Source organism: Lacerta agilis, chromosome 4, assembly GCF_009819535.1.
Source record: "Lacerta agilis isolate rLacAgi1 chromosome 4, rLacAgi1.pri, whole genome shotgun sequence".
NCBI lineage: Eukaryota > Metazoa > Chordata > Lepidosauria > Squamata > Lacertidae > Lacerta > Lacerta agilis.
This window is the reverse complement of record NC_046315.1, coordinates 76223648-76234747: the sequence shown is the minus strand read 5'-3', so window position 1 is coordinate 76234747 and position 11100 is coordinate 76223648. Positions and strand designations below refer to the sequence as shown.

The window sequence follows — 11100 nt, the reverse complement described above, 5'->3', positions numbered from 1 at the left end:
ACCATATCCTCACTGAGATTGCTCTCTCCTGCTTGGCTTTTGTAAAGGGAGGAGGTACAGTGGTACCTTGGAAGTCGAACGGAATCCGTTCCGGAAGTCCGTTCGACTTCCAAAATGTTTGGGAACCAAGGCCCGGCTTCCGATTGGCTGCAGGAAGGTTCTACAGCCATTTGTGAACCAAGGCGCGGCTTCCGATTGGCTGCAGGAAGCTCCTGCAGCCAATCAGAAGCCACGGAAGTTGTGTCAGATGTTCGGGTTCCAAAGAACATTCGAAAACCAGAACAATCACTTCCAGCACCTCTTTTTCTAGAAAAAATAGCACTGGTGTTATGTTCAGATGCAATTTGCAATGGGACTTTTCCCTGTTTTCAAATTTTAAACTCAAAAACCCCACATTGTGTGTAGCTTTCAACCTATACCAAAGTGTATTGCATGAACAGTGCCACAGATAATAGTTTTATTACTATTTAATGTTTTTGCATCACACACATTTACATTAGGTGGTTTAAAACATAGCTATTTAAAAGACACCAACATGTTTTCATTATGTAACATTTCTTATATTGTGTTTAGTAAATTTAGTATCCAGCTTGGCCTTTTCAGGGAGTGGAAATCACGTTAGCATCTGCGATAAAGCACTGGTATGCAACGGGCATTGAAAGTAAGCTTTGTACAGTTGAATATTACAGTGGTGACTTATTTTGGGATGGCTGTGCGCCTTCCAAAAGTTTTTACGTAGTTGCCCTCTGTCAGTACACAATAGAAGTTTTGTATTAAACTGCAGACATTCAAATGGAAACCATACATTACAAATACAAGTTGCATGATACTAAAATATTATACAGTGTGTTAATGACTGTTCAAGCAATTACTAAATTATTTGTTTATATCAATTCAACAAATACAAAAAATGAACTTTTGTTTAAAAAAAAGCTTTTGAGTGATAAAAAGGGGAGAGGTGTGGATTAGCTTTCATGGGTTTTGTTCGTTTTTCAAATTACAGATTACGCATAACCGTTGGTGTAGACTTGCCATATGACTTATTAGCATCTGGGTCATGTAATAATGCAACTAGTTCAGGTATTTCGAGTGAGGAATTGAGTTGAGTAATCCATTTCTGGAATTCTGGATTGTTCATTTTTCTGCTGTCGTAAAACAATAATACATGTGACAACCAACAGTGTGACTTAACCCATTTCTGCTGTCCTGGATGAAGGTTCCAAACAACAAGGAGTTATCCTTAATGAGCTCAGCACTCTCGTTGCTCAGTTTTGTATCCTGACTTTGAATTCCACTTTTCCTTCGTACGGGTCGTGAGGATTATCTGAAGTAATTCCTTTACCAATAACTCTACATACAATGACTACTTCTTTGTTTGTGGGCATGTTGAGAAGCTTCACTGCCACCAATGGATTGCTGTAGCTAGGCTAAAATGAAGGTGTACAACATTAGATCATTCCATTTAAAGTATCTGTGAAAGTCAAAGTGAACGTGGTCAAAAAACATACCTGTGCTTTCAGTCCATAATACGGGAAGTAGTGAAGGCTAAAAGTACCATTTGTAGGATAATAATCTACCTCCAGCGGACTGGCATCATGCTGTTGATCATAAGCAAGGCAAGTGTTAGGAATATATATATATATATATATATATATATATATATATATATATATATATGAAATTAAAAGTTGCTTTGTGCTTTAGGTATGTTATGTAGCCATACTTCACTAGAGCAGTTTGCATGTTGTGAGCTTAAGAGCATTACTTGAAAATAAGATTCAGTCTGAGGTGAAAGTAGGAACTCGCTCTACTGTTATTAGATTACAACATTGAATCGTAGAATTGGAAGGGACCCTAAGGGTCATCTCTAGCCCAACCACCTGCAATGTAGGAATAGTCAGCTGTCCCTTATGGGCCTTGAACCTGCAGCTTTGGTATTATCAACACCGTGCTCTAACCAATTGAGCTATCCAGGCATAATATCAAAATGTTTAGCTTCAGTTCTTCAGCTGCTTCTCAGACATTGGCAAGTATTGAATAGCTTCCAAATGTTTCATTGAGGGACATAACGGAAGCCCTTGCTATGTGTTTGTAAAGTAAATATGTTTTTGAAACCTCATGAGGTTTATGACCTCGTGGCTCAGGTGGTGATAGGGAAGCAGGGTAACAGTGAAGCACTCTGCTCCAAATTGCCTCCATCCTGAAATGGCTTTGGGTAGCAGAAAAAGTATTTTGGTAATGTGCTTCTCTGTATAGCATGAAGTTGGAGCCCTAAGGCTGTGGCCCTTTGCAAGCTTGAGCCGTAAGTAAGACTTCTGGATAGACACATTTTTTACTGTGTGTTAGCTAAATGGAAATCATTTTAATACAAGAACATTGGGCAATATATACTTACCAGAGTTGTGCAGTTCACTCTTGGTGCAGTGCCATTGCCAGGGAGAAAATTTATAATCTATGAGGTAATAATTTTTCACGTTAGCCACTGAAACAATAATAGCTTTGAATTTTTAAATTTATTTCTCATGGACCTGTGTAAATATATCTTACTATGTGGAAAGTTCAGGTGCAGGGATGGAAAAAGCACATCCATTGTGTAGGGAAGATCCCACTTGCACTGGGATGCTTGTCTGAGCTGTTGGTTTAAGTCCTTGTTCCACACCAGTTATAACTATCCTGCTTTCTTATACTTGGCACCTTATTCCCAATCTTGTTTTCCTTTCCTAGGATATTGGGAGTCTTCTTGTTGGGTGGGCAATACTTTTTATTAGGACCAGCTAAACAACTTTTGTGAATAATGAGTTCTGAAGAACACGAAAACTTCCCAGTATTTCATGACATTTTGGTTGGTATTTCCCAACTGTCAATTTTAAGACTTCCTTTCCCTTATGGGTCAACAAAGCTACATTTGTCTTTCTTTATATCCCTTGTTGGATGAGATTCTGCTGTTAAAATAAGAAGGCCTTTTCAGTTCATGCCCGTCAGTCCTTCAGAACACTACAGATCAAATAAGGCTTCAGGTTGTTGTAAGTTGTCTCCCTTTGTTTCCAGGTTTGAACTCAATAATGTTTGATGTAATAAATAATTCTTTTAAATATCTGTTTAAGTACTTACTCTGTTCATTTTTATTATTAAGCAAGGGCTTGCTTCTGGAAAACCAAAAGTAGAATCCGCCAGACCAGAACAGTTTTGAAGCATATCTCGTGTAAATTTGCAGGAATGTTTTGTGTGGTGTGGAGCGTCAAAAGACGTTTGAAAATAATATCTTTCCTCAGTACAGTTCCTGTTGGCATGCTGTGCAGTTTCGTTGTAAGCTGTATATTATTGATAGAAAAAGTAGAGGGAAAATCAATTTCTATTGCTTTCTTTTGGAACACCTTCCATTCTAGTTTAACCTCTTGCCATTGTTTTTGTAAGAGAATAATTGTGCTTTCTTCTTAAAATAATGTTGCCTCTAATGGTTGTATAATCCTGCTGCCTCTTGATATTGTTTAGGGAAACTTGGAAAATGTTTCCTAGTTCATCCAGAAATACATACAAGAGTTACCTTTCTGCATTCAAACCCAAACTCAAGGTGACCCCAGGCAACACCGTTTCAGAGTGATGTCCTTCTACTGTACTTCAGGTCACCTTTATTGTGATATTTTCCCACATACTTTACCTGAAAGAAAGCTTTGAAGAGTATTAACATAATGTTCCCAGGAATCCGGGTCAGAAGTATTGTAATAAATTTCCAGTCCTTTTTCTCCATACACATCTGGTCGTAATGTCACGCCTTCATTGAAAGTGCAGTTGAGGTGAGGAAGAGAGAAAGATCCCATTACAGGCAGTTTATCTTAGTTTGGTTTTAATAATTGAAGTATTAAGTATAAATTGGAAGTCTCCATTTCCAACAATCAGGTTACTAGAAATCGGAAACGTTTGACCTCCTTAACATTAGTTCTATAGTGAACCTATGCCTGACATTTCTTGGTTTGAGAACCAAATCTTTGCATTTCAAAGAGGGTGTCCCCCCCCTAGGGATGGTTAAAGTTAACACATTCAAGGGCAAACCACATGATTCATTTAACTGGTAGTTAGGCCCTTACTTGCTACTTAAACAAAATATCATAATTTGGGATTAAAGGAAGGAAAACTCAAGATAGAAGCTTCAATTCTGTGGCTTCTGTCATGGTATATTGTCAAGAAAAGTAAGCTTCTATAAGCTACCATATTTACTCAAATGTAACACGCACCTCTTGGCAAAATTACGTCACGAGAATTAGAGTGCACATTAGATTTGATGGCGCATTAAATTTGAGTAAATACAATACAGTCATACCTTGAGAGTTGAATGGAATCCATTCTGGAAGTCTGTTCGTCTTCCAAAATGTTTGAAAACCAAATTACGGCTTCTGATTGGCTGCAGGAAGCTCCTGCAGCCAATCAGAAGCCCTGCCAGGCGTTCGGGTTCCAAAAGAACGTTCGCAAACCGGAACAATCACTTCCAGGTTTGTGGCATTTGGGAGCCAAAATGTCCTGAGTTCCAGGGAGTTCAGGATCCAAGGTACGACTATCATTTCATCAATTTTACCTCTAAAACAAATGAAGCTGTGGCCTTCCAAGTGGTGTTAGCCATTAACCATCGTACCTGGCGCTAAAGGGAGTTAAAAGTTCAGCAACAACTAGAGTACCACAGATTCCCAATCCCTGCTCCTAAAACTCTTAAGCACCAGGCTATACTTCATTCATTAGAACTCAAACCATCATTTTATGTGTCTTAAGTTGATTTATGCAGTAAGAGTGTGTGTGTGTGTAGCACAACTTGTAACAGAATAGGCAGGAATGTGTTAAGTACCTGGTGATTTTAATCGATCTTGGTAGTCCGGTGTATACGGATTGAGTGTCTTCATTAAAGAATATATAGCAAGTGCAAACAGCCCAGTCATTACCACATAGAATGCAACATAGTAAAGACTGATCCAAACTATTAAGAAAAAAAAATATTAAGTCAAACTTTTAAAAAGCATGATATTCATTACTCTTATGAGGCAATCCTTTCTGGTTCAGTAACTAATTATAGCAGCAATCAAGTACATGTCAACAGTTAGACGAAATACTTATAATAGTAGCTTTAAGGCATTTCAGCACAGGAGCTTCCTAATCTCCTGGTTAAGCATCCTAGTGCTAGCTAGACAAGGAGCACAGATTTTTGTAGCACTGCGATTCAGGAGAATGCTAAACTCAACAGGGTAATTTGGGGAAGCTGACTACAGTTGCTGCTTTGAAGAGCATCAGTGGAAGCTGGAAATTCAATACCATTTGGTTTTCATAGGGTTGGATGCACTGCAATAAATGGAGGTCTTCAGTGCAAACTTACAGAGAAATGTACTGCTTAAAGTTTATACTCTCAAGAGAATAAAGGGACAATGAGTATGTCGCTGTTGAAGTCTAACGGACAAAAATGCAATTTGCAGTTTCACATCACAAAGTAAAAACGCATGTTGAGCTGGAGTATAAATTTATTTGTGTGTGTGTGTGTGTGTGTGTGTGTGTGTACCAGGCTTATCCACACTTTAGCAGTGCTCTTTCCAGGTCCAGGTCTGAACTTAAAAGCTCTGTGTCCAAAGGTGTTTTTTTGCCCCGCAGCTTTCCCCGTGAAAATCTGCTTTTTAGCGCTCAATTGGAGCAAACATCCATTCGAGTTTACCATGAATTGCAGTTTGGTCCAATTGAGCTTTAAAGAGGGGGTTTTCATGGGCAAAGCTCAGGAGAAGAAGAAAAAAAAGGCAATTGGACACTGAGCACAAGTCATGCCTGGGAAGAATGGAGGAGAAAGGAAAGTGGATAAGCCCACCTACTAAATCTAATGAAATACAAGTAGCATATATTGAAATTCGTCACAGAATAATAACAAATAAATCGAACATCTTATCAATGGCATTCGTAAGCTGCTGTGGCTTATGAATGAAGAAAGGGATAAAGATGTTTGAAATTAAATTTTCCGTTAGCTGTACTTCAGATACTTTTTTTTTTTTCAAGTAACGGCACCCTTCTGAAGACAGAGCAGATCCAGTGAGCTGATTTAGGTGCATCCATTGCATGCACTTTGAACACAATCTTTTAGCAGCTTTCCATTGAAGAGCAGACCCCTGTGCCATATTACAAACTGCTTTTGAAACTCCCCTCAGTTTCTTAAAGAAGTTTGCATCCAGCACTTGAGGCTGCTGTGGGAAAAACTCCCTTGGATTCACAGAACTAGTTATGTGGTTCTTTGGATCCAGAACAAAAATAATAAAATCAAACTCATGTTCCTTCTACTGTTTCTGCCACAAAGTGGCATTTCTATGCTCTTCTAGTAGGAGTTATAAGTTTCGTTAGTCTGTTGCAGAGCCAACTGCTTCCCTGTAAGCTATTTTAAATAAAAGGGAAATGAGTGTTTTATGCTAAAGTCAACAAATTTGCAAATCAGTTTTTTTTAAGTAGTTTGTAGATTCTCCAGGCTTGTACCAAGTAACACGGTTATATAGGAAGCATCTTGTCAACTTAAGACGTTTAATAATACAGAAATAATGCAAATGACCAAATCCTGACAGCACGAAAATGCCTGAACGACATTCTCTTCTGTGTGTTTGGCCACATACCCCAGTTAATCAAGGTTCTTCCCATTAACTGCCCTGTTTCCGGATTCCATAAGAAACGCTGGAAGTTCTCCATTCTTTGGCTGCATGTCTTCTTTTCGTTTAAAGTTGCCATCTTCCCTGAAAACCAGGAGCTCCTTCAGAAAACAAGCTGTTCAGCTGGTGCCCAAAGAGTTGATCAGGTAACCATTTTGGTTTTATACCCTGTTAGCCTGAAGGTTACGCAGATTAATATCCATCATCATCAGAAGCTGATAACGGCATATATTCACCCACAGTAACTATCGTTCTGTTAAAACAACTGTTGATAAGCAAAACGTTGAAGTTGGGCATGGAAAACGTAATTATCAAATGTCCTTTTCTCTCCCTCCTTGGTGTTGCGTATTTTGCACAGAACTTGTGGTACATTCAACACAATAGACGTTATCACAGCGGATAAAATTTCACTGCCCTTGATAACCCACAACATTGCGGTGGCTCTGCTTGAGCGCCTCCTCCTTCCTCGGTCAACAGGCTTGTGCTGGATAGGCATTACAATGATTATTCAGTTTCATTTGCAGCCTCCCAGTGGGTTGGATTCTGAGAAAAGTGCAGAAAGAGACCAGTGGAAACGCATTCTTAGCCTTCCCAGGCACCCAACACACTTAAAAGCTCCCCTAGGAATTTGGAAACCCAGTTGAATGAGGCGAGCTGAGGGTGAAGGCAGATTTCCAAAATAGGGCAGAGGCAACATCTATGAGTTGGAAGCTCCATTCACAGAAGTTGCATCGGCCTGATCTTCAGAGACATTACAGCCTAGGGTCCCCTAACGGTTCCCCCAGGAGAAGCATCTTTTGGAGGAAGAAGGCAGTTAGGACAACTTTTTTTTTTTTTAAGGATTTCACAGATGTTGCTTTTGTGGGTCTTTCTCAGGGTCCAATCCAAATGCCAATCGAGTGAGAGACCGGCAAAAAGATGTATTTGCTGTACAACCGATAAGGATTTAATTCTGTGCTTTAATGGCTCAAGATATCAGGTCTCAATGAAATGCATGTGTGAGTTCATAGGAAAGCCCAGTTCCACTTCGACAGATTTTCCAAGGGAGTTATACTGTGACTAGGCCATGTACGTTAACCCTGTTAATCTTGATAGGTTGAGTTCTTGCTGGTTGTGAAAGCAACCACCCAAACTATTGTAGAATGTGTGCATTTTGTAACAGAATCTTGTTACATGTAGCACTGTAGTTAACAATAAGAGAAACAATATACCACAGTCTCTATTGCAAGGAAACTACCTACAAGTAAATCACAGTAACCAGACACTGTTTATTTTGGGGTAGCAGCTTGTGCCCTTCACCAGTGTTTACTTAAGCATTTGACATTGGGCTTCTCTTTCTACCTGAACATCCAGGGCAGCAGCAGACTTCCAGCAGCCTGTTAATAACTAGCCAGTATTCTCCAAGCCAGAGAGATGAAATAACCTTGAAGCACAGGGGCAAACAGATGCAACTTGATGTTAGGCCTCTCTGTGGCCCACCTTGTTCTGGTGACTGCAATCTGTTTTAACTGTTTTTAATACTGTATTTCTACATAGTTGGAACCCGACAAGAGACCTCGTTGTCAAAGGTGGGTGAGAACCCAAAATATCTTGGATGTATGGCTGCATTCCCTTTCAAAAATAATTTGTAGGGTTGTGCAATCACACTATGGTGGAATAGCATGACTTAACATGCTATTAAAGAGAGCTGGACCATAAAGAAGGCTGATCGCCGAAGAATTGATGCTTTTGAATTATGGTGCTGGAGGAGACTCTTGAGAGTCCCATGGACTGCAAGAAGATCAAACCTATCCATTCTCAAAGAAATCAGCCCTGTGTGCTCACTAGAAGGACAGATCCTGAAGTTGAGGCTCCAGTACTTTGGCCACCTCATGAGAAGAGAAGACTCCCTAGAAAAGACCCTGATGTTGGGAAAGATGGAGGGCACAAGGAGAAGGGGACGACAGAGGATGAGATGGTTGGACAGTGTTCTCGAAGCTACTAACATGAGTTTGGCCAAACTGCGAGAGGCAGTGAAGGATAGGCGTGCCTGGCATGCTCTGGTCCATGGGGTCACGAAGAGTCGGACACGACTGAACAACTGAACAACAACAATTTTTTAAAAAGACATACATGACCACTGATTCAAAATTGTTATTACACACGCACACACAATGTTAAAATGGTTGTGAAAAGCACCTTCAAAATGAGATGAAGGAAACTAGGAAGAGTCATGGAAGGGGAAGGGACAACATTGGCCACTAGACTATATTCTGCCCACCAGGTGGATAAGACGTAGCAAGATGCCCACACAGTATCCCTGTGAATGGGAATTCTGCTTTTACCTTATGGTGGAAGATCAATTTAATCAATAGCACTAGCAGCCCTCCACCCAGAAGCACCCTTTAGTTTGATTTGAGAAACTCAGATAATTCGTTTTTGAATTTAATGATATTTTTGCTGTCAAAACTTGACGATCCCAGGATAAGGAGTGGTACATCTAAGTTCTTCTAATTCTGCTATCAATTCTAGGCTTTAGGGGACTCTCAAACACACTAACATCTCATGTTCCGTAGACGTATTTGGGCTGAATACTACTTGCACATCTTTTACTGTAGAGATGTAGCATGGGCCAATCTCTGTGGTAGTGTGTCAATAGAAAAGGCCTCTGGGGTTCTCTCTATCTCTGGCAAGTATTTGCCCTGGTGTTGGTTCCACTGTATAGTCAAAGTAATTGCAGGACCCTAGAATATATTCTGTATCTTGTTAGACTCTGCCCGTGGTATTCTTTAGTATAAAGACCCTTAACCTAAACTGATGGCCTTCCTCATTCAGTGTTGCTCTTCCAACTTCAATCCTCATTTGAACTGTTTGTTGCCCTTCCATGAGAGTTTCAGTTCTGCTTCTTGCCTAAGAGGAAAATATCTTGTGTGTGCGCACTCAAAGACTCATGGCTCTTAGGAGGTGTTTTGCATACAATATTTCTTTGTTGTACCTTTAAAATTATTTGAACATACTGTTTACTTTTCAGGTTGCTTGATTGTCCTTGGGCTCACCAGTGAGATGAAGGACAGCCAAACCTCCCTTTTGAAGGTTAACACAGGGATTCTAGGAGATGAGAGAAGGGGGGAAATCACTAAATATACTAATCTAATCTTTGCTTCTGCTAGATTTTCCTAGTGTCTCAAAGTCAGAACGGTACATGGGTGTCTGTGATCATATTGTCTCAGTCATTCCTACCACCTGAACTGGGTCCAAGACACGCATCATCGTTGTAACTTACCCCTGGAGAACAAATGAAGACCCCCTTTGTATGTCCTCTGTGAAGATTAAGGCTGTCAGCACTGCTGTGTGAAAATAACAGGAACATCAATGTAGTGCCAGCCAGGCAAGCCTCTCCAGGGATGTCATTCCATAACCAGAGCACCAATACTGCAAAGAGTTGACAACATTTGCCTCCACGAGCCAGAGAAGAGTCTCTGATGGACATCTTAAAAGGTCAGGCAAGTAGGTATGGGAAGAGACAATCCTTCAGGCAACCTGGCCCCAAAGAGTTCGGGGATTTAAAGGTTAACCGCACTTTGAATTGGTCCGGGGCCTGGAAACTTCAGATACAGATGCAGAAGACAGAGCAGTGTACTCTCCCAAATTGCTTTCCAAGGCAGCCCCGTGTATAAAAAAATGATAGTCGAACCAAGTTCCAGCAGAAACCCAGTACAAAGTTTGCCTAAGGCAGTGCTTTTCCAAACACCAGACAAGTTTGGCGTCCATTGGTTTTTCTATGTAGTCCATCATGTAACAATCTCCTGCTTTGCTGATATATAAAAGGCTACCATGCTTCTCCTGCTCTCTCCTACAACACTTTGTGGTGAATTTCAGCTGGTGCTAGAGAAAAATATGAAGGACAACTGGCGTTCATATTTCCAACAGGTTCCTGGTACCAGCAAGCTTTAGTACAACCTGTTGAGTCTGCAAAATATATATATATATATATTCTGAATCTTAAGACTGTAACAAAATGCAGGTGGGACTTTAGCCTTACCTACTGGCAACCATATATTTTTTCTCAACACGTTACCTGTCAGAGGCAATAACGCTTCTGAATATCAATTGCTGGAAACCGCACGAGGGGAGAGTGCTTGGGTCTTGCTTGCAGATTTCACACAGGTATCTGTGGTTGGCCATTGTGAGAACAGGATGCTGGAGTAAATGGGCCATTGGCCTCATCCAGCAGGCTCTTCCTATGTTCTTATATTTCCCACCCCCCGTATGTGTGTATGTTGACCATCAAACCTGAGGAAAACTGTGAAATTCAAAAGTTCACTGTTTTGTGAGTTGGGGGGGGGGTTGTATATAATTTTTTAATTAAAAATTTCAAACAATTTCACAATAACCTATAAATCAAATAAGTACATTGTTTCATATGTTGACTTCCCACCCTCACTTCCACAGTGTTTTTTACTCAAAG

At 40.3% G+C, this 11100-nt stretch overlaps 1 protein-coding gene across 1 annotated transcript; it reads right to left on the bottom strand.

Moving 5' to 3' along the window:
• Window positions 1-1051: 1051 nt before the first annotated feature.
• ATP4B (ATPase H+/K+ transporting subunit beta) lies at window positions 1052-6847 on the bottom strand. Its single transcript, XM_033147708.1, has 7 exons — window positions 6621-6847; window positions 4835-4963; window positions 3659-3772; window positions 3112-3311; window positions 2396-2452; window positions 1509-1598; window positions 1052-1427 (listed from the first exon to the last, which is right to left on the bottom strand). The coding sequence occupies exons 1-7, from the start codon at window positions 6730-6732 to the stop codon at window positions 1266-1268; spliced, it is 864 nt and encodes a 287-aa protein (XP_033003599.1). The 5' UTR covers window positions 6733-6847; the 3' UTR covers window positions 1052-1265.
• Window positions 6848-11100: the final 4253 nt, after the last annotated feature.